Source organism: Astatotilapia calliptera, chromosome 17 (assembly GCF_900246225.1).
Source record: "Astatotilapia calliptera chromosome 17, fAstCal1.2, whole genome shotgun sequence".
NCBI lineage: Eukaryota > Metazoa > Chordata > Actinopteri > Cichliformes > Cichlidae > Astatotilapia > Astatotilapia calliptera.
This window is the reverse complement of record NC_039318.1, coordinates 7975938-7999675: the sequence shown is the minus strand read 5'-3', so window position 1 is coordinate 7999675 and position 23738 is coordinate 7975938. Positions and strand designations below refer to the sequence as shown.

Here is a 23738-nt window from a genome sequence, read left to right as displayed (position 1 = left end):
TGCTTGACCCAATCTGCTGTGCCTGCCTTAGCTGTTCAGCCATTACACTCAGTTTGTCCAAGTTAAGGAGCGCACAAATAAAGTTTGAGCATCTGAAGATTAGCAGATAACTGCTGCTGAGCAACAATTTCAGAGCACAGGGCTTCCAAAGTTTGAGGCTGTTTTGATGCGATGATAAAGAAAACCAAATGAAAAAAGACAAAGTACTTTGTCATCGTGAGCATGGATGAATAATTCATTATGGACAGATCTTTTTTTTCATGGCCATTATTCAGAAAGGAAGATAAATGCTCTTCTTTTTAGCTCTTAACCATGTTCTTCACCAAATTTTAACACAAGTTCCCTTCCTTGATATGTTGTAGACGAAGAAGCTGATTATGGCAAAGCTGAAATCTGACTTTAGATGTCAAGAAGAAGCTGGGAGATCTCTTCTCCCAGCTTCCTCTTTTTCATGTGCTGTAGGTTAACAGAGGTGAGGCCCGAGGAGCTAAAACAACACAGTCAAATTTGCTCCCTCGCCCCTCTTCCACTACTTGCAGTAAAAAAGCATAGCTTAGTTTCCCCTAGTGAACATAAAAGCACATTGAGTATTAAATTGCACTTTCCCCCCGTGCCTTTTTCCCCCATTCCAAAAGCCACACAATAATCACATTCTGATGCTATTTGCTTCCTCCTCCTCTTTTTTCTTGCTTATACTTTATAAGCTTATCCCCCCCTTTGGTTGACATTAGAGTGTAAGCCAGTGCAACAAAGTGGTCTTAAACATGCACGGAAATCCTCAAAGACTGAATAAACAGGCGGAAACGTATCTCAGATGCAAATGTGGATTTGCACATCCACTACGCCGTGGTGATTAAGGGAACAGCAATTCTTGAAGGTGCAGAGAATGAGGCAATTTTGAGATGAGCGATGAATTTTTTTTTAAACATGAAACATTAATGTCATCTTGTACTTTTTTTCTCCAGCAAGCAGAAAGTGCAGCCATTCAAAGTCCATTGTTGCTCAAACATCTGACAACACAAGCTCACTAAGTGACATTTTATGCTGTTTTGTGGAATTATTCATATGAGAGATTTGCAGCAGTGATGAATGTTCATCAGTAAAATGCTCCTAACTTGTATTATAATAATATTAAAGCCACATTTTTAAATAATGAATGTGCCTCAGAGCCATCTGTATCAGTGGAACATGTTAAAGGGCTAAGTGATATTTTGCCCTGCCAAGGCTTCACACTAGTAACACACAGGCTATCATCCATTTACTTGCCTGGCAAGACACTTCATAATCTGATTCAGAAAAGACAGGTATCTTAACAGCCAACTTGTGGCGTAATTACCTTTTATCAAGGTAATTACAAATTAAATTTTATTTAATTTGTTAGCTTCAGTTCATCTAGAATTAAATCAAACAAAACTGTATCTCTAATGATTTCTTGTCAGTCAGTTGTCAGAAAGAAAATATTTCTTAGTAAGTCTGTGAAAAATCAAGTGCATTCCAGTTAGGATGAACTGTTTTTTTTAACTATATATATATATATATATATATATATATATAAAATATTAAAATATTTAAAAAAATTAAGTCGTCTTAATTTTTTTTACTCCCATGTCCCTTGCGGGGCTCCGTATGTATGAACATATGGGTGGGTTAAAAAGTGTTTTTCCAGAATATTAAAATAAAAGCGTAAGTAATGTAAGTGCATCAAATATCTACATAAGACTGTGAGTTTGTGTTTAAATCAATAAAGTGCTGCAAAAAAAATACCTGGAGCTAAAAATTTAATTCCACTCGAGGTGTTGCAAAAAAACAAAATGTAAATTTGTTCTATGCATTTGGTTTTCTATAACTGATTTTGAGCATATTTATTATTGGAAACTGCATCAGTTTAATATCTGTGATGGAGCATAATAGAAATAAGCATTTGTGCCCTTCAGTGTTCTGATTATTAGTATTTTAGTCCCAGGCTTTTATAGTCATTATTCTCAGTCAATAAGTTTCCATTTTACTTGTCAGAGAGTGTGAAATAGAGAGATAATACTGATGTTCACACATTTTAGATAATACTTTGAAAGTATCACACTAATCAAACAGCTTCCATTTGTCATGCTTGCAGGGTCAGCGTCACAAAAGGTTATATTCATTTTATTGTGGTAACATTTTGAGTGCCTTTATTGATTATACTTTTATGTTTTTTTACGTTAACAAAAAAGAGAGCTGATTTTGAGGTTGGTCAGATTTGTTTGATTTCATGTGCTTCCTGTTGAATAATCTTATTGAATTTGCTCTGTTTTCTTCTTTTCTGTTATCATGTTTATCTGGTTGCAGTGAAACAGCTTCACTGCTGCTCTACCAAATAAAACAGATTTGAACTAGAGGGAGAAATTGAGGTGTCCTTTACTCTGTGTGTACACAACCTTTCCAGTGGGAGACGTGAGATTCACCATCTATCTTCTTCCACTGTGAAAACTGAGGAAAACAAGCAGCTGTGCTGTGCTTAGTCCAGTTACGATGCCAAATCCTGGCTCTGGCTCTCACCTGCTCCAAAAGTCAAAATGGCGCACTTGTGTGTTGGGCCACTGTGCCATCTCAGAGGGGAGCAATGTTAACTTTACAAGCAGCAGTGTTTCCCCCACTCTAAAAAGTAATTAATGTGACCTTTAGTCATTACTTACATATATATGTTGTTGTGAAATAAAAAATCAAGTTCATAAATACTGTTAGACTTCCTAATTAAAATTTTTATTTTATTGAGTTCGGGTGACACATAAATTATGCCTCTTTACTCAATATATAATCGTGATTTGTCTGAATTTAAAATCTTCTTTTAATCAAAAAACAATATAATTTTAAGTTCTGTCAATGTAAAATACAACTTGATGACGTGTAAACAGCTCACAGTTCCCTTCTTCTACTCAAGCGGACATATTCAACAGCACGTGTTCAAGTTTTATCAAGAGCTGTGTTCGTTGCGAACGGTGAGTAATTTTATGCGAAATTACACATATTTGCAGTCGCTCTGGATTTTGTTAGTTTACTTTAAAACAACGACGTAACATACATAACATACATCTTAGCTTGCCCCCGCGTTTGTGTGTTTTAATATACACACAGCAGCTAATTCCACGATAGCATAAATTGTTGGGCTCTTTTTGGAAAATTTAAAACTGACGTTATAATGTCAGTGTTAAATTTTAACACTGATGTTATAACGTCAGTGTTAAATTTTAGAGTATACTCTAATGCAGACCACTGTAATTAGCGGACGTTGTTAGCCCCGGCGCAAACTACTATGCTAACGTAGCTAGCCAAGCTAAGTTGTGTTCACTGTGATTTTATTTTTGAAATGTGAAATTTATTTTTTGAAGGGAAGCATTTTATGTTAGTAATTGTTAAGAAACGCTTCTAAATTTTCGTAACGTTACGGGGTGAAGTTGAACCCCATTGGCTTCTGCGCAGGAAGTGCCGTCGCTATTAGTCCGGTGTGTCTGTTGACCGCTAAGAGCGGTTCTTCACCGGCTGCTCGGCCTATTTTCACAGGTAAAAGACCAGACTAAAGTGCACTGTGCCGCATATGGTAGGGTAGTTAGCTGTCCCTAATTTTTGGGGACTTTCCGTGTTTTGTAGAGACGTAGAGGCGACGTGCATTGGCACTGGCTGTAACATTGATATGCCTCAATAAAGTTTGAAAGTAAGAAAAAAATCAATAGCGGGCCACCATCTTGGTTGGGTCCCCATTCGCCGCCAGTGCATTTTTTTTCTACTGAGGAATGTATTCACCCATGGTAAATAAGGAAAATGTTTAAATATTTTTCCAAACAGATAAGGCAAGAAAGGTCAATAATCCCACATATGGTTTCAGTAGTATGCCACTTTTTGCAACACTAGGGTGCACAAAAATGACCATAGCTGCTGACTCAGCACTGATTCTAATTTGGTTTTGGAGAATGAAATGAAAACAGATCAAGTGGGATTATTGACATTGTAGCTTGTGTATAAAAAGTTTGGGGTTTTTTCGTATTTACTGTCAGAAATGATTCTGTCCTGTCATGCCACACCTTATGTTTGCTTTTGTTGATAAAAAAAAAAAAAAAAAAAAAAAAATATGTATGCATGTATGTATGTATGTATGTATGTATGTATGTATGCATGTATGTATGTAGTTTTGTCTTTTTGAGTTAACATATTCCTCAGTAGAAATACATGCACTGGGGGCGAGTGGAGACCCCTCCAAGATCGCGGTCGGTGGGGGATACACGCTCCAACAGACTGGCCCAGTCCATGTCACCTCTATGTATATTTGATCTATGGAAAGCCACGTTAGGCTTTCCAGTACCCAGTGTATTCAGGTTTATGTAGTTTTGAATGTTTGGTTCTAGCTTACACAGCTTTGACAGGTGAAACTGATTCACTGTATTGAAGACTCACAGGTGAAGTTGAAAATACCATCTTTTGTATTTTTGTGCAGGCACGACTTTCTGGTGTTATACACTGTCCTGGCGTTGCAGATCTAGGGGTTCCAGTTAAGACGTGGTCAGCCTTCTAAAGAAAGTGGGAATCTCACCAAAATATTCAGTTACTTTGCTGTGTTTCTTGCCAGGACAAAGGCTCAAACCATCATCTTCTCCTGGTATCGAATACCAAGGGACCTTCTGAAGTAAGCTTTAACAAGTAAGCTTGAATTGAGTAATTCAGAATCATGAAGTATGGATTGGCCTTGCAAAATCTGTAAATTTGCAACCTCCACTAAGGAAGAGCTGATGAAACATTATAGGTTACGCCATATCCCCAGTGTACAGCCTCTGCCATGTCCTTACCTAGATTGTTTTTGTTCATTTAAGTCATGGGGTAGCCTAAAATCACACATATCAAGGAAACACTCAACTCACTCAACAGTGAGAACCTCTGAAATACTCAGTTTCTGTTGCCAGTTCTGTAATGTGGGCACATTTTCCACTGAAAAAGAGTATTTTGAACACCTTCGTCAACATTTGAAAAAGCAAGAAACTGTGTCCTGTGTTTTCAAAAATTGTAATTTCAAAACTAACATTTATGGAACATTTGCGTCACATAAACATCGCAAGCACACTCCCCACTCTTTAGATGAGTTTAAAGAAGACGTTTTAAAGAGGTTTGAAAAGCCTTTACAAACAGATCAGTGCAGCGATGTAGTTAATCAGGAGGGTGAACAATCTGACATTGAGGAGTTTAGAGATGATGATGTGAATGTACTGCCAAAGTTGATTGAAAGAAGCTTGGCTCATTTGATGTTGAAATTAGAGAGTTCATTTCATGTTCCCAACCAATGCATTGATGAGCTTGTAGAGTCATTGCATTTTATTTGTCATTCAGCTTCCGCTCCCATCATGAAAGACATTTTACAGTCCTGCTTGAAGAGACACAACTGTGAAGTTGATGAAGCCATTGTGTCTGAAATGGTGAACAACATATGTGTTGCTAACCCTGTTAGCGCTGCCCTTTGTGATGGTGGTCCTCTCTCTTCTGCCTTCAAAAGAAGAAAGTATTTTAATGAACACTTTTCTGTCGTGGAGCCGATTGAGTATATTCTTACTGGAGAGAGTAGCTTCCAGTATGTTCCCATTCTAAAGTCTTTACTTCAGGTTCTTAGCAGGAAAGATATACTAGACCTGATCTTGAGTGAAGCAGAGGTGCAGAGAACTGTGTACAACTCATTTCATGACGGCACCTTTTACAAAACCAACGAGTTGTTCTCAAAAAATGACCTTACAATTGCGCTAAATCTCTATGTGGATGACTTTGAGATTTGTAATCCTCTCGGTACATCCAGGAAAAAACACAAAATCACATCTGTATATTGGGTGTTAGCTGATGTCCCTTCATTGCTCAGATCTGAGCTAAACTCAATCTTCTTAGCAATTCTTTGCAAGGCTGAGGATGTAAAGAGATTTGGTTACAGCGCTGTGTTAGAGCCACTGCTCAAAGATCTTGTGGTCTTAGAGGAGGAAGGACTGTATGTTCCATCACTGGGTAGAAGAGTCAAAGGCACAGTGTTTAGTGTAGTTGCAGACAACCTTGGTGCCCATTCTATGGGGGGATTTGTTGAGAGCTTTTCCAGTTCATATGTCTGTAGGTTTTGTCTTGGTGAAAAGTCACAATTTCAAGATGGTGAAGTGAGAAATAAGGCATTCCCACCCAGAACAGCGGAACAACACACACTGCATGTCCAGGCTTTACAGGAAAATAACAGTTTGATGCATGTTTATGGAGTGAAGAGACAGTGTGCACTGACGGCAAAACTTAAATATTTTCATGTTTTGTCTGGATATCCACCTGATGTGTTGCATGATCTCTTTGAAGGTGTAGTGCCCCTAGAAATAGCACTGTGCCTAAGACTATTCATTCACAACAAATACTTCACTCTTGAAGAGCTGAACAAATGCATCAAAGAGTTCCCCTATAAATGGTCGGACAAAACCAATGCACCACAGCTTGTTCCTGTGAACTTTGCCCAACGGAAAAGTGTGGGGGGCAATGCCCACGAGAACTGGGCTTTGCTTCGTCTCTTGCCACTCATGGTTGGATCAAAAATCCCTGAGGCTGACCCAGCATGGGAATTGCTTCTTGTGCTTCGAGACATTGTTGAGCTTGTTGTGAATCAAGTGCACACAGAGGAGACCATTTGCTTCCTGGACAGTAAGATATCTGAGCATAAACACAGGTTTCTCATGGTTTTTCCAGAGCAACGCCTCATTCCAAAACACCATTTCCTAGAACATTATCCAGAACTTATCAGGGCTTATGGTCCTCTGGTGTCACTGTGGACAATGCGGTTTGAGGCAAAGCACAGCTTTTTCAAGCGTGTTGTCAGACATACTCGTAGTTTTAGAAATATTCTGCTGTCACTGGCCATGAAGCATCAGTTGTTGCTTGCTTATAACCAACATGATTCCAGAGCTGTCAGACCATTACTACAGGCTACAACACTGTCTACAATGGATGTTAGTGTGCTGCGAGAGGATATCCAAGAAGCACTGCAGGCTAAGTTTCCTGGTGAGACATGTGTCCAGATAGCCAAAAGTGTGTGTTACAGAGGCACCAAGTACACTAGTGGAATGATCCTGGCTTATGGTTCCACTGGTGGTCTACCAGATTTTGGGGAGTTGATCCAGATTGTGGTTTTGAAAGGCAATGTGGGATTCATAGTGAAAGGTGTAACTGCTTGGTCAATTGAACATCTAAGGAGCTATGTGCTTGTACAGTGAAAGTCATAGAGGCAGCTGAGTTATCAGACACGGTCCCCTTGATTTCTTACATTTGTGGCGGAACAACCATTATGACTCTTAAGTGCAGCATTTATGTTCCATAAATGATTTCCATACTTTGTGTGGAGATTTTCAGCTGAAAAAAGACAAACCCAAATCTCAGTCTTTCTACTATTTTCAGAGATGGCATATAGTTAATTGGCTCCTAGTTTCCATACATGGAGATCAAATTTTATTATATTATGCACTATTTCGCTGTTACTAAGAATTACAGAAACATGTCAAAAATTTGGTCTACAGGTTACCTAATGTCACAACCGTCTCAACTTCGAGTGATCCTTGCAGATCATGATGTCCGTAAAGTTGTACTACCATCTGGAATCCCAGAAACGGTGGATGACCTTTATTCAGCCATCCGTGATACCTTTTCCATTACAAGAGACTTCTGTCTTCACTATAAAGATGCTGATTTTGGTGATGAGTTTTTTACCCTTGTTTCGACAACTGACCTTAAGGACAAGGACACAATCAAGATTGTGTTTCTCCAGGACCAGGAGCCTACAATAACCTTGACCTTAAGTGATGTGACCAACGTGACTGATAATCCATCTGAGGAGGACTCTGTTGACACCTCATCTGTGTCAACTAATGACACTCTGATTCTTTCCACATCTGAAGATAGTCCAGGGCACCGTTACCAGCGCTGGCCTGTTCAATTTCAGATTCCCAGGTTTTCTGACCTCACAGAGATCCAAATTCGGTCAGCCAACGAGCGCTTCCAAAAAGATGGGACTCTTCTCCCTACAAAAGATTTAATTCCACTGCTTCCTGACATACTTAGAAAACTAGCAGAAGCTATTTATAAGTATACTGCTTATCCATCCAGTCTGCAGATCAGTGAGGTTGCAGAGGCCCTGACTCTAAAGCATCCCTGCCTGAAAGAACCAGGGTCCTTCAATGGATGCTATGGGTGGGCGCAGCGTCTAAAGTACAAGATGAACAATTTCAGAAGCAAGCTTAGAGGTCTCGGCTGCCCTGAAGTTGAAGTAAACTCACTTAAGAGGAAAATGACATGTGACCAATACCCGGCAAAGAATGTCAAAAAACCAAAGAAGGCTGAGGTGAACTACCTACCCCCTCATGCTCAAGGTGAAACTAGTGAAAGTTTGGAAAAAGAGAGAATCGAGCTACTGAGTGAAGTGATGAAAAGGGACAACTCCAGAATGGTAGCTCAGAAAATGGACAAGACGTTCAGCCTTCGTCGGGAGGAAATAGTGAAAGAGGCCCCTGCCATCAGTGACTTCATGAAGCGCTGGCCTGCTCTTTTTAGCGAAGTACAGGTGAGAGAAAATGTTTATTAAACCAGTGTTTTTGTGTTGGGGATTGATGAAATTACAACTAGAAGTCAGATAAATAAAAAATTTAGAAATGCATATATTTACACCTAATACATTTAAATGTTTACAAATGCACATTTGGATTTGGAATTATTTATGCTTATGTCTCTTGTTGTATTTTATTCTGGTGTGCCCTGCAGATATGTGAAGAATTTAAGAGGATAACAACAGTCAGCCTTGAATCAACCTTTCTGGCCAGGCTTGACCAATGCACCCCAAAACTGATGGCCTTGACCCTGTCAAAAGGAGGAGCTGCAGGTCTGAGGATGAGGCAGATTAAGGACATGCTTCTGCAGGTATAATGAATAACTTTATGAATAGACCTTTATTTGCATCTGCCTTACTTTTTTCATGTGGGTGGCTGTAGCTCAGGTGGCAGAGCAGGTCAGCCACTAATCAGAAGGTCGGTGGTTCGATCCCAGGCTGCATCCTGGCTGCATGCCAAATATCCTTGGGCAAGATACTAACCCCGTGTTTGCCTACTGGTGGTGGTCAGAGGGCTCGGTGGCGCCTGTGTCCGGCAGCCTCGCCTCTGTCAGTGCGCCCCAGGGCAGCTGTGGCTACAATGTAGCTTGCTATCGCCAGTGTGTGAATGTGTGTGTGAATGGGTGAATGACTGAATGTAGTGTAAAGCACTTTGGGGTCCTATGGACTAGAAAAGCGCTATACAAATGCAGGCCATTTACCATTTACCATCTCAAATGTTGATATGGCTGCTTTGAAGAAGGTCCATTGTATACTAACACTATTTTTTTCCAAAATTGTTCATATTTTGGTTACACTTGCATCTAGGGCAGGGCAAAAGAAGAAAATATGTCGTCTGTACAATATACACTTTTTATTATTTTAAAATAAAGCTCTATGATTTACATAAAGTGTTTCACACGCGCAAGAACGTTAACAATACATAACATGGAGGAAGACTGTATCTGTGCCAGTTACATTGTAATTGAATGAATGGATATTTATTGTTATTATACAAGTTCAGAGCACAAGTACAACAAAATGTATCTTTATTTTAGTGTTTTTACTTATGAAGAAGGAATGTCCAGGTTACAAGCGCAGCGTTTCTCAGGTCTCCGCAGAGTGAGACAGCCATGCCCCCACTGTGTGCGGAGTAAGCAGGTCCCAAACAATAAGAAACTCAGGAGAATAGCCAGATCACCTTTTCCACCTTATTCCAAATGAACTTTTTTATTATTTAATTTAAAAAAATGCTATATCATTATGGATATAATTTTCAGTATATGAAGTAAGCTACTTACATCTGATTTTTTTTTAACACATCTATTTTTTTCTATCAATCAGGACAACACAGTTGAAAAGCGCAGAGAAATTGCTATTCGCTGCCTCATAGTCTATCTTGGAGAGAAGGAGGAGGATCTTTTCAAACAATACAGCGTAAGTACTTGAGTTGGTTTTTAATTTTTTGTTTAGTTTTGAATGCATGTCTCTGTAGGGTCTTTGTGTTTTGTTCATTGGATTTTCTGTTCAGGGTTGAGTATTTAAGTCATTCAGTGCCATAGACGTCTTTAGACGTCAAAATGAATCCGAACGCTCAGTGCCATAGACGCCTCTTGAGCTTTTTATTGAATTGAGAAGGTGGTGGAGTTGATTACATGGATAAAATCCCACCAGCGTGACAGTCGGCTCTACTGAGAACGAGTATTGTGGCACGATTTTTGATCCAGCTCGTCATTTCGAGCTTGAGGTGTCTGCAGCCTGACGTCATGGTTTTTCTAGCAATTCCAGTGAACATGAACCGGATTTATCTGACCAGTATCTCCTGTTAGAAACTTCTGAAGGCGTGAGGTTCTGGGGGCGATCCGTCTCTGGGCCGGGGCCCTGGCCGGGCCTTGGGTCCTGGTTTGTGTGTTGCCGGGGTTGTGGGCGGGTGGGTGCATGGGGGCCCATCCCTGGCGCAGGGTGCCGCCGGTGTGTCGAGCCGCCTGTGGGGCTCTTCAACCGGTGGGGGAGATTGCCACACCTTGCAGGAGCTTTCCTCCACTCAGGAACTCTCTGCAGGAGGGGGAGATACAGGAGAGGTGGAGGAAGATCTCACCCTGGGCGTCTATTGTCTCATGTAGTCTGGAAGATGAGTGGATGGTGGGGTGGGTGCAGTTTTCTCTGTGATGGGGTTGGGTGGACTGTCCCGGGCTCTGTGGGGCCGGGGGGCGCTGCTGCGCTGGGCCCCGGTCTGGATGGGCCTGGGCCCCCTTTCCCTGGCGGGTCGCGGAGTATGGGGGTGCCTACTGGGGTCAGCGGGGGAGCTGGCCCCAGGGAGGGGTCACCTGCCCCTCCCTTCCTTCCCTCCCCATCTCCGGCTGCCTCCCTCTTCCCACTCCACCACAACCACCCACACATGCAGGGCCTCGGAGTAGGGGTATGTCACTAGGGTGCAGAGGAGGCTACCCCGTCCCCCCCCCCCGTCCCCTTCTGGCTACCTCTGCCTCAATTTTATCCCACAACTTAGACATTCACATTACTCACACCCTCATTACACATACATATAGGATCTTGGGGGTGGGCACGATACACGGAGTCCAAGTTATCATCAGGGTGTACACCTCACCCCTGGCGTCGTTGCCCACCTCTCAATGTTAAATACACGTAGACATTGAGGGCTAACAGGAGGGACTATGCGCTTACCTGCTGCTCTCTGGCAGGTAGCTCCATGCCCTCCTGGGTTTTAAATGCACCTTAGAACACACATGCATCAACACTACAATGAGCGGGTGGAGGGAGGTTTGGAGTCTTCTCTCACCCCCATTCTCTGCGGCCTGCTGGAGCGGGGGGGCTAGGAGGAGTTGGCCGTCCGACTGCGGTCTGGGGTGTGGGGCCTCCCTGCTGCTGCGGAGTCGGGGCGGTCTGCCTCTCCCCACCGCAGGGAAAAGGGTAACACCACCTGGGTCTGGGTGCAGTTCCCCCCTCCAGGGGCAGGGGTACCTAGACCCGGTTTGTAGAGTACGCTTGGGGAGTGTGATCGTGTGTACAGCGTCTCTTTATGTCTGTCTCCACGTCGATTGAGTGTGAAGTGCACATGAGAGCATGAGGGTGGGAATGGATGTTTGTGTCTGTGTGTGCCTGTATGTTTGTGTCTATATGTCAGGTTGGGTATCAGACGCCACCTCTCTGGGGACATCTCGGGCCCTCCAAGGTTTGGAGGCCTATCTCCACCCACCACCACTTCCCCTGCCGGTGGCGGACTCCCTCAGGTGTCGGTGCGTTGGTGGTTCTTTGTATCTGGGGGTGGGCGTCCGGGTACACACCGGCTCACTCGTTGGCGGCTGCTTATCGGGGCCTGGAGCCTGGGGCTCACTCGGGCCACTTCGGAGGTGGGGTGGGGAAGAGAGACTCATTTTTGTCATGGTGGTTTCAGAATTCACATAGTCATAGAACAAAATATTCTGTGAGCCTTCAAAATCAGCGAAAATGCTAAATATCTCTGGCACTGAGGGGGGTATGAAATCTGAGAGTGGCTGGCACTGAATGAGTTAAGGGACATTCCAACCCTAAGTGAAGATATGTCTATTGCCATGTATAAGTGAGAAAAAAGCATTTCAGAATTACAATCCAAAGATGTTTATTGCCATTGTCATTGAACATAATTTGCTGAATAGAAACCTGTTTCCGTGATAAGGTGCAACATAAACACACAGGATAAAAAATTTTGTAGCCAGCGCAGTCATTTTCCTGATCTGGCAGCAGCTTTAGCAGAGCATAAACAATGGAAGTGAATGGCAGGTACTAGCATTTTGTGTGCAAAAGTGATTAAAATCACTCAATAATGATACCAAGTATTCCTGGGGAGCTCAACAATCATGCTGACTGCAAATGAAAAGTATGAATTGACATGAAGGATTTTCAGGAGCCGATTTAGACTTGGGACTACATTACGACAGAGCACTGCTGTAAGCCTCCACATGGTTATAACACAGCAGTTGAAGCCACTGCCGACCAGTGTCTATAAACCAACATGCTATTTGTGCAATATTTCTTCAACAAATCAAAGACCCATCCATTGTTACTGCAGCTTACTATGCCTGTATAGTAGTGGCTGTGTGTGTTTGTTTATGGAAGCTGGAGGCTTTTTCAACTGTTGCGTTATATCCATTCACCATGCAGTGGATGTTTACAGCAGTGTTTGTCGTAACTGCAATGTAGTCTCAAGTCTAAATCAGCTTCTGCAAATCTTCTGTGTTACTTTTGCACTTTTCATTTGCCGTGAACATGATTACTGAGCTCCCAAGAAATATTTGTTTTCATTACTGAGTCATTTTAATCACTTTTGCACACAACATGCTAGCACCTGCTATTCACTTACATTGTTTATGCTCTGCTAAAGCAAATGGATTGCTTCCGGATCAGGAGAATTAGTGTGCTGTTTACAAAAGGCATGTTTCTCACTTTCTAACTGTGACAATATGGCAATAGATAAAATTTCACTTAGAAGTGGAATAACCCTTAAAAATGATTTATTAGATTTTCTTTTCAAAGTGGAAAAACAAAACTGTGAAAAACAAGACATTTTTTATTTTAAACGTGGATTATGGTTTAATTTAGCTTTTAAAACTTACAGAATGACAAAGTAAAATCACTGAAAAACACAAAAGACAACCTGTTTTAGCTTATTTTCCTACCTATAGTGGTTCATTCCCTTATGCACGTCATCCTGAAGTGCTTGAGCTATGTATTTTATACATCCTAACATTTAATTTCTCCTACAAGGATGAGGAGGAGCTCAACGCAGACCTTGCAATGCAAATCATGAAGATTGCTATCATTGGTGATGGGCCTGCAACCATCATCGTTGAGGGATCCAAGATCCTGGAGAGGATTGATGTTGCCAGATCCTGTGCTTTGATGATGGGAGTAATCTACGCTCTGAACCTTACCTATCCCAAGCAGCTGAAATTTACCTTTGAGGTATTTCAAAAACTATGCCTTGAGCTTGATGGACAAAAAGCCAGCTCTAAAGTAATGAATCTTAAGTTTGGTATTTTCTAGAGCAGACTTGATAGACCATTCGTGAGTGAGTTTCACAAATCATTATTCCTGCATTTCTGGCACTACTTGAATGTGTTTTACTAAATTTTAAAGCGCTGTTCTTAAGTCTTCTGAGTTAATGTTTTGCCGTGTCTTAAATGCTGTTATTTGCACATTTTTAAGGAATGCGTTTAATTTCTCCCATGACCTGTGTTCTGAGGGTACTGGTGTGTTTTAAAGTTTGTGTAATACCCTCTTTAGCTGGCCTTAATCTTGAGGGTGAAAAGTCAAATATAGAAGAGAATCAAGAATACTTTGTAAGAGTGCTGACAAAGTTGAATGAAAGAAGCTTTGATCATTTTATGTTTAAATTAGTGCATTTAATGTATAGCAGCCTGTCATCTTTTGTTTTGATTCACTGTCACATGTTAAAGTAAAAAAAAAAAAAGAGGATTCAAGTAGTAGGTTGTATTACAATTTCAATAAACAGTTCCTTAAGTTTCAGCGGGCAATTTGTGTTCTAGGAAACTGAAGCCCACAAATCTTGCACTTCGCACACACGTTAAAGAATTGTGATGTTTGTTATTGTAATTAAATGGGTCTAACTCATTGGAATACATCTGTCTGAATTTCTATTCTTTCTAAGCACCAGGTACGAGTCCCTTAGCTGATGTCCAGGTATTTGGCATCACATCTGCCGCATTCAAACAAATACACACAACATCCATTTCTTTTTCTGAAGGTCATGACACAAGAGCACACAGAGCGCATGTTAAGGCTGACCTTCGTTTGGGGAAAAAAGTGATCGACAAGTTTCTAAGGTCTTAGAACCTTGACTTCTTTGTGGGCAGGCACCACCATGCATGAGCCTGCCCACGCGGTAGTCATGGTTATAAGACACAGCTTTTGATCAAGGTTGTATTTTGGAGCGACTTAGCCTGCTGGGAAACAGGTAAATGCCCTTATAGAATCTCCTGTAGGACCAAAACATTACTACACTGTAACCAAAATATCATATTTGACCAATATAAATACTATTTATGCCGACAGTTAAGTTCATTTTAATTATAAATGTGTTTTATTTTGTTCAAAAAGTTACTTCACCATACATAAATATAATCTTGGATCAACTTAAATTCCTGTGTATTTGTTGACAATTATTAAGTTCATGTTACTCAGAATGTGTTTTTTTTTGTGGCCAAAAAGTAACTTCACTATACATAAAATTCACGTTGGATGAACTTAAATTTTTGTGTTCTAGTCGAAAATTATTAAGTTAATTTTACTTAAGAATGTTTTTAATTGTGGCCAAAAAGTAACTTCACTATACATAAAATTCACGTTGGATCAACTTAAATTTTTGTGTTCTAGTCGAAAATTATTAAGTTAATTTTACTTAAGAATGTTTTTAATTGTGGCCAAAAAAGCTACTTCACCATACTCAAAAATATTGCTTTGAATTAATGCTATTCTGCCAGAAGTTGGCTTAACTCAAAAATTCTAGTGGAAAACGTTAACATGTTTTTTTTATTTGAACCAATGTTTTATTTATTAGAGTGCCTGAACGAATGTGTGTGGCAGCAGCAGACCTACATATTTTACAGACAAGAGTGTAAGAAGAAGCTGAGGAGGATGCCTTCAGGGGTCACTGGGGAATGCCTGCTTTGCTTGACTATAGAGACAAATTAAAGGAAAAACGCAAACAAACAAGTGAGGTACCACAACAAATGTGTGGGTAAAAAAGCTCACTGAATTATAAAAATAAAATGAGTTAAAAACAGCATTTCAGATCTCAGTTTTGTTAAATGCCTGTTGGAAATTTTAGAGACTCTAAATATGAGATTATCTTTGGAAAAAGAGGTATTCATTCTTTTAGTAGACTTCCAGAGCACTCAATTTTTCTCAGTCGCTCATCCAGCTAGGTTTCAGCGTTAAACTAGTCTATTACATGACCAACTCAGAAAGACAGACAACCGTTCATGTTCAATCAACACCTAAAGCTAAATTAGAAGCCAAAATTAACCCAACATATACCCAGCTGGACTGTGGGTGGAAATAAGAGCACCTCTGCATAGATGCAGCTTATAGTAGCCACATAGCACTGTACTAGTAACACTTCTTTTAGAACCTCTTTAGTCAAAGTAGGATTGTTATTTCATCTCTACTAATTCATATTTGCCAGAATGTTTCTGTTCCCACACCTGCCAGCCACTTGTATAGCCTATGATTGGAGAACACAACCCTGCTCTTCCATGTCAAAGAACATGAAATATTTTTTTTTAAAGCCAGTAAAGTCAAGGGGAGAAAGAAACAAAAATGAATGGTGGAAACTTAGACTGGAAGAGGGTTGCAGAGTGGTGTGTAGCAACAAGACTGTCTGCTGGCTAAAGTATTTTAAGTAGCCCACTTATATTTGCTTGTAGGTTAACTCAAAAGGAAATAGGCAGAGCAATCTTGACGTTGGCATGGGGAAGTGTCAGGTTCACTGGCAGAGTTTTAGCTTGAGGTCAGTTAATTGTTCATGGTAAATTATGCTGAGGTTATCGTCATGGTATTCCTAGCTTTTAAACCCCTTTTTGTAGATTCGTATTCAGCAAAAATTGGACCATTGTTTTTCACCAACCAGCTCAAAAAAGGTTGATAGTTCATGTACTATGTGCAAAGCGGTCGAAAGAGGAATGTAATGTGGGAGGGAGACAGTAATTTAAATATTCAGTAATAACAACTTAATGGATCATTTTAACAGGATTTATCTATTAATTCTAGAGTGGAATATTTTCATGTGCCATATTTGCTTTAACAGTAGGTTGATTATTTTAGCCAATATATTTTTTCAGGTTTTATTATAGAAGGCATTTTTGTGGGGTTTTTTTTGTTTGTTTTTTAATTTTCATGCTCATTATATTTGTATTGTTCATTGTTGCCATCCAGAGAATACAAAAGGCTTTCATTTCAGTTATCAAATCTTTATCGGAAATCTATGGGACTTTGTTACAATGATCGTGTTATGGTGATGCCTGTTTCAGCAAAGTTTAGAACTTGATCTTTTAAAAATTGTGATTAAAAATACTTGTCTTATGAACCAATATTTTTTTAAATATGGTTTTAGGTTTAGTGAATTCTAAATGAGTACTAGGCTTGTAATAAGTTAATCAAAAGGTAAGCCTGGAGGGTATAGTGAAAAGTGTCACGTCCACAGCATGTATGAGCGTCACAAAGCGCTTATTCTACAAAAGCCTTTAAGCGCAATTAAATGTTCCATTAAATGCAGCTGTTAGTTATTCAAACATAGTCAGCACAGTTATCTTGTATACAATTATGGTGCATTAATAATTCCCCCGCCAACGGATCCGTGGCTTTTACTGATCACAGTTTAAAAAAAAAAAGTCTTGACTCCTTTAGCAAAAAACTTTTTTTTTTCATTTTTGGGTTGCTTTCTAATAGGGAAGGCTGACTGTGCACACATGCTCTGCTCCACTGGGTTCCTTTTGCAGATGGCCTCATTGCTATGCATAGAAAAGCCATCTTTAGATTTGCATTTGGTCAATTTTCCACTTTAAGTTGGACATCTGTCTGTGTTAGAAATTAATTTGTATGTCACTATATAGGCTGCTTGGATTTTAATTAATAGCATTAAGGCATCCATAACAAAAAGAAGAATGGAAGTCCATCTCTCTCCAATGCTTTACTGCTGTCTCCCTGTCCTGGAGAATGAAAATTGTGATTTTTTAAATAAGCAATAGACTATATTTTTTGTAAATTGAAAAATACTTGCTCAGTAAGTTTTTTATTTTATGGGGTATTGATACAATGTGTGCATGCATACAGCAGATATAGAGCTCCCAGCCATTATTCCTCTGCACGTCTCTTTGCACTCTGTGTTATTCATTGACCTTGTAGTTGTCAAAAGCAGATGTCAAAAGAGACAACTTTTCTGCCCACAGCGGCAAAAGTCTTCCTTTTCCTCCTGGCTGGATACCACAGTTGCCGTCATTAATCTGGCAAGGAGATGGAGTTACTTTTATTGGACTCTTGGGAAATTATTAAAAGAAGACAGCGTCATGGTTTTTGGCAATAATTCACGAGTGACAGCGACAGAGATGGATTTCCCTTCAGGTTGTCAGCTTATCTTTGGTGCCTGTGGATCCTGCATGCATATACACATGCGCTAAATTAAGCTTTTGTCAACAATGATTGAGCTGAGATTGCTCACAAACTATATAAGCTCAAAAGGACAGGAGAAATGGGTGACTGTTTTGTCAGCACAAATCTGGTGTTTTGGAGGGACTTGGATATAGTTTGCATGTTTCAAGGCTCCTTGGAATAGTTTTTTTTACACCCCTATCAAAAGTTGTTCTCTCGTTCCCCAACTTTTCTCACGCCCAAGTTTTAACACATCTTCTTCAGCAGATTTAACATTCACTCCATAAAAATGGGCTTTTCGAGAAAGAATCTGTTTAGAGTTCAGCGTGTCTTTATCACCACACAACCTAGTATTATGAATAACACTGCAAGCCGTTTTGTGGCTTTTTACTGCACATTTTTATAATGTTGTTATTTCACCTCCAAGAATGATGCCCTAACCCTGACGTAGAACCTAACCTTTCCATGTGTCATTTTACTGCCTTAAAGGACATACTATAACCTTAAAAAGCATTGACATGTGCCTGAAGTGATGTTCTATTTATGCAGAGTTCCACATTGGATCACATCTTGTGTAAAAATCTCTGAACTGTAACACCTCTCAATTTGTTCAGATTTTGTGCTTAATTTAGCTGGCTTGAGACATTTATTAAGTTGTGTACTTGACTCTTTTGAGTCAAATGTAAGGTTGTAGGTCATGTAAGTTTGCTTTCGCTGCATGCTGACCTATGCCATTTTCTGGCTTTTTACGCTGAATAGCAACAGCTTCTCCCTGTTTTCACCAATTTGTATTGCAATTTTCATTATAATGGACTGAGCACATAAGAAGAAAGCCTCTGAAAAGATTTACATTCCAACTGTGGAGTGGTGCGTTACAGTGCAAATGATTAATTGAGTCAAAACCCATTTTTAAAAATAACCTTTTATTTCCAAAGGACAGAAAAGGTTTTAAGCCAAAATGTCAAGACAACCTTCTTCAAATGGACGGTGAGAAAGCCAGCAGTGACTACACTCGCTTTGGATGGTCACCCTGTTCAGTGCACAAAGAGGAATACTATTAGTGTAATCACTCTGCCACACATTCTTGCACTCAGTCACTGTATTTTAAAACCAATTTCTCTTCAACGCACCTTAATGCATCAATTTATGATTAACAGCAAGGAATGGCCTTATGGTGCTAGAAAATTGAAGCAGTCACTGTATAAATTGTTTGCTTTTTGTCTTGCTCTCTTTTTCTTATGATATTCAGTGAAGCATTCATTAAATTACAACATTTTAATTTAGAGTGACAAAGAAATGGAGAATTTGTTGTAAAGTAGAGAATAAGCAGAGTTTTAATAGATCACCCAACCGGTAATAGAAATAAACACATTCAGCTCGAGTGGAGCTGTGGATCAGTTATCTGCCTAAATGACTTCAAAAGCTTCATTTGTCCCAGAGAGTCATTTCCTCCTGACACACAGGAGGAGATTAATGAAGAAACAGGGCAAAGACAGGTTCACCCGACTTGTTCATACAAGCAAGCAACAGATGCAGCGCAAGAAACATTATCTAATCTTCTACACTCTGTTAGATTTGTTGTCATTTATTTCTTGGTTCTAGTTTTCCTAAATGCTGCATTAGCATCGCACATTCATCAGTTTCACATCTGTTATAGAATCAGCTTTGCTTTTTCTTTTTTTTCCCCCTATACCGCCGATTTGATGCGATAAGCGAAAAGCTTCGAGTACAAATAACAGGTGCTGTTTTTGTGAATTTACCAAGGAAACTGTAAGATCACTTGAGTTGGGTCTGCAGCTCGGACAAAAGCATGCGGTGATGATTACAACACATACTGTTTATTCAAACAAACAGGAGATTTCAGAAAATCTGGACAATACTTACACACAGGACTCACTGTTTAACATTGTGTGAAAACCAATAGTGACTGCATGCAGCACATTTGTCATGCACACATCTCTTCTCCAATAGACGCTCGATTTTCGAGGAAAAGCCTGCACATACTTGTCTATATGTTAGTGAATTTTCATAGCTTTTTCCTTTCCTACTCCCACTTGCTTGGACCTTTTCTGTTGAGTCAATTAACCTGACTTGGAGCAGGTGTGTAAAACAAACTCCTCCAGCTGGCGCTTCCCACGCTCACAATTCATGAACATATCTTGTTTCCAGTGATGTTTGTCTGCCGTAGCTTTTTAATATTAACTTCACTTGAATTTCTTGCACTAGCTTTTTGTAATCTTTATAACTGTGGGACATTGTCAGATATGCGAAAATAACATAACAGATTGTCAGATGTACAGAAATAATAATCGCATAATGAAGCATGGCATGTGGGTAAGGCTGCCGTTTCCTCTATAAACGAGCTGGTAAATGACCTGCTGTCCGTGCCAAATCAACAACTTCTGCCAACTTGTTTGGCGTCTCGCTTCATGTCACTGAACTGTTTCCATGACTTATCTAAGAGTTCTCTCAGGGAAAGAGAAACTTGTGCAAACCGAGTCTGTTACTTCCCTCAAGCTGCAGTAATGTAATCTCCTCAAACTGTCAGTAGCCTGCTCGAGTTGTAATTTATTCTTTCATCAAGACTTTACACCTCCCACACAGCCACATCAATTTCCTCTGGGTAAAGTTTTTCGTTGTGAAGCCTGCCCCACTCTCTTCTCTCAGTCACCAAATTGTCAGACTACCATCACAGCCAACTGCGCTTGTTTCGAGCGACTGAAAAATGGGGTGCTTGATTGCTCATGATTGAAGCAAACACACCCACTGCCAGAAGTATAGTTATGTTTTCTGCGCCTCCACAGGTGGACTAAAAGTTGCCAAAAATAAGCTTGTTACACTGTGTTAATCTCACATTATATACCTATGACCAAGTATTGTCTTGTGTGTCACTGATTTTAAAAGAAACCTAAATAAGAATAACTAGTTTGATTAACGTTTCAGTGGTTTACGGTTTCCATGTTTCTGTTTCTTCTTTGTGTTATCTGTTTGCCTCAAAGACAGAAAATTTAGAAACACCACACAGCTCGAAAGCTGTTTGTCACCACAGAAAACATCGAAAACAAGGGATTTGCCGTGACATGCCACTGGGTTTTGAGCACTAATGACTAAAATAATTAATGATTTTAGATATAGGCAAATGCTAAATTAGTGGAAAATCTAGATGGTTCAGCCAAACAAGCAAGCAGCAATATCTTTGGAAAAGATTATGGCTCTCACCCTGGTTAGTTTTCCAAAATTGTGCAGATTTTGTACAAATTCAGTGCTTTTTCCCAGGTTGTACGGTAGTTAGTCAGTTCCTTAACTGTATCTTTAAAATGTATGTCACAGATGTGCCTGTCACAAATGAGATTTCTTTAGAACTATAATTCCATCACCTTCTGGGACATAATGACAAACAGTCATATAGAACATCATTTAGACTAAGAGCCTACCATAAGAGCCAGTGTAAAATGAAGCCAGTCCAATATGGCTTTATACTATGCGTTTATATTCAGTCAGTCACACTTGCTCTTAGTTCTAATTGCCTCATCATTTTGTCACGCCATTTTAATGTTCATGTTGATGATGAAATACACATACAAAGTAAATATATTTTGATCCCAGATATGTATTAATTTACCACCATTATGACACTAAGCAAATGACAGCTACACAAAATAGGACAAGAAGGACTTGGACCAGGGAGTGAAAAACAGCACATGGGATTGTGGGTAGTTCTCTCTTAAACCTAGACTCGGTGTATGCTGACCGTGTTCAGGAGAAGGCCAGCTGCATTGCTGCAGACTTAACCCTTCCAGTAAATTAACTGTTTGTTACGGAGCCCCGGAAGGGACATGGGAGGAAAAAAAATTAAGACGGACTTTTGCGAGATCTCGCAAAACAAACTTGGGATCTCGCAAAACTTTTAGCCGCATTCTTCGGAGGCCGCCAGCTCGAAGCCGACCAGGGGGTCGAGGCACGATGTGCCGGGAGAGCGGTGTTCCTCCTCCTGTAGTAGGTCTCGACCTCCTGTTAGCTTCGAGATGGTGGGTGTCAGATCTCCAAAAACGTCGCAGCACTTTTGCAAATATGTGATGTCTTGTAAACCGAGCAGATATTTGACATTTACACCACTACATTCACGCCTCAAAATATCTTACAAGTTTATTTTGTGACCCAGAAAGAGTAATATTACAACTAAGTAGCTGCCGCCATTGTTGGAATTCAACTTTTGTGAGACCTCGCAAAAGTTTTGCGAGATCCCGAGTTAGTTTTGCGAGATCTGGAGTTTGTTTTGCGAGATCTCGAGTTTGTTTTGCGAGATCTCGCAAAACAAACTCGGGATGTCGCAAAAGTTCATTGTAATTTTTTTTTCTCCCATGTCTCTTGCGGGGCTCCGTTTGTCTCTCTGCCATCTGGAAGAAGGTAAAGGAGTTTAAAAACAAAAACCACCAGTCATGCCTTAAAAGAGCTGCGGACATGCCGCAGACAACTGCACTTTACAACATTTTTTTAAAATTGTTTGCCTGTTACATATCTTATTGTATAAAAAAATGCTCTGTTGCTTATATTTATTTATTGTGTGTTTGTCTATGTTAAATACTGTCTGTTCTATGGTGAGGTACACCACAGGATGTTATTATGTGACTACACCATGAATCATATATCTGGAAAGCTAATGATCTTTTGTTTTTAGCGCTAATTAGCAACTGTTAGCATGCAAAAATGAAACGGTTGAACATTATACCTGGCAAGCGTGTTAGCACGAACATGCGAGGAAGCTGATTCACTTCAAAGTGCTCCTGTGTTCCTGCAGTCGCACAGAGCCTCTGGTGTGCTGCTTAGTTTCGTCAGAAATAGAACTGTTGTGAGGATTTATGGGATTACCAAATCATTCCTCCGACTGCATCTGATCTAATGTGTATTTGTATCCGTCATTTTGCAGTAAAACATTAACATGTAAAAATGAATCTGTCATCATCGAGTCTGAAAAATGGCTTCACTGTTTACCGCGATGAGTATGCTGCCAATCCTCTCATCATATTTCAACCTACGTAGTCTTGGAACAATATTGCATGCCTCCTGTAAAAGTTTGAACAAAGCAATTACACAAACCCTCAGGTGTATAATTGAAGATGACATGCTTACACGGGCTTACAATGCATTTTAGCATGTTATTGGTGTCAGTGGGTATTATACTGGGTAAACATAATGTAGAGATGAATTTGACAGATGACACCCCAACTTACTCATTACGCCTTACGCTGCGGACCCGATCACAACTCAATTTCCAGCTCACTGGCTCACAGAGTCATTATCCTAAATATGATTTGCTCAATGGAGAAGTCTAAATAATCTGTAATATATTTAGTGTTTCTCAGAAGAGGAGATGTAGAGGGAATGACTGTTAATCTTATTCTGCATGATCTGCGTTCGCTTCCATCCTCCTTTGTCATAGCTCACTCTCTGTATGTGTTTGTATATTTAATGCCATTAGAGAGTTACTTTCACAGTATGAATTGCTGTTATGCCCCTCTGTTTTCCTCCCTTTAGGTGACCGAAACAAGGACGGGTCCTCTTGGATGCAGTAACTATGACAACCTCGACTCTGTCAGCTCCGTTTTGGTTCAGAGCCCTGAAAACAAGATTCATTTGCAAGGTTGGCCATCCATAATTGAACTCCCCCAATTTCTGATGGAATTGTCACAGTGTCTGTTCTCTGGCAGGCCTATAACTGCAACACGAGAGTGTCAGAATGAATTTAGCTTCAATCACTCTTTTGCTTTTTTTTTTTTTTCTTTTTTAGCCATGCATTGCTTGCAGACTTCTGAAGTGAATCCTGGGCAGTAATGATTCAGAACAAAAGTAGCAGAACTACACAGTAAAACTAAAACTTAAAGTGAATCTCAGCATATTGCATCTGACGCCAAGTGTATGTCAAGCATGGGAGACAAAAAAAAGAAAGAAAATGAGAGCTGGTCTTCGGTGA

The 23738-nt window shown here is 40.1% G+C and overlaps 2 protein-coding genes across 6 annotated transcripts in view; both read left to right on the top strand.

Annotated features, from left to right (window-relative positions):
- LOC113008657 (BMP/retinoic acid-inducible neural-specific protein 3-like) overlaps positions 1 to 23738 on the top strand; it is a 75891-nt gene that overhangs the window by 35666 nt on the left and 16487 nt on the right. For both annotated transcript variants that reach the window (XM_026146233.1, XM_026146232.1), the window contains one exon: positions 23303 to 23408. In XM_026146233.1, the coding sequence (XP_026002018.1) occupies positions 23303 to 23408 (106 nt within the window). The remainder of the gene's footprint in view (positions 1 to 23302; positions 23409 to 23738) is intronic.
- Positions 2644 to 14241, top strand: LOC113008656 (sterile alpha motif domain-containing protein 3-like). 4 transcript variants are annotated; one of them, XM_026146231.1, is made up of 6 exons: positions 2670 to 2975; positions 4466 to 4654; positions 7542 to 8581; positions 8779 to 8934; positions 9947 to 10039; positions 13367 to 14241. In XM_026146231.1, the coding sequence occupies exons 3-6, from the start codon at positions 7550 to 7552 to the stop codon at positions 13643 to 13645; spliced, it is 1560 nt and encodes a 519-aa protein (XP_026002016.1). In that variant the 5' UTR covers positions 2670 to 2975; positions 4466 to 4654; positions 7542 to 7549; the 3' UTR covers positions 13646 to 14241. The 4 variants fall into 4 exon arrangements, with proteins under 4 accessions (XP_026002013.1, XP_026002012.1, XP_026002016.1 ...); XM_026146230.1 differs by having other exon boundaries at positions 4466 to 4668; XM_026146228.1 differs by lacking the exons at positions 7542 to 8581; positions 8779 to 8934; positions 9947 to 10039; positions 13367 to 14241 and having other exon boundaries at positions 2644 to 3537; positions 4466 to 7535.

Bases quoted from the DNA above. Each gene is read 5' to 3' on its own strand.
- LOC113008656 (XM_026146228.1), top strand. From the start codon at position 4,704: ATGGATTGGCCTTGCAAAATCTGTAAATTTGCAACCTCCACTAAGGAA.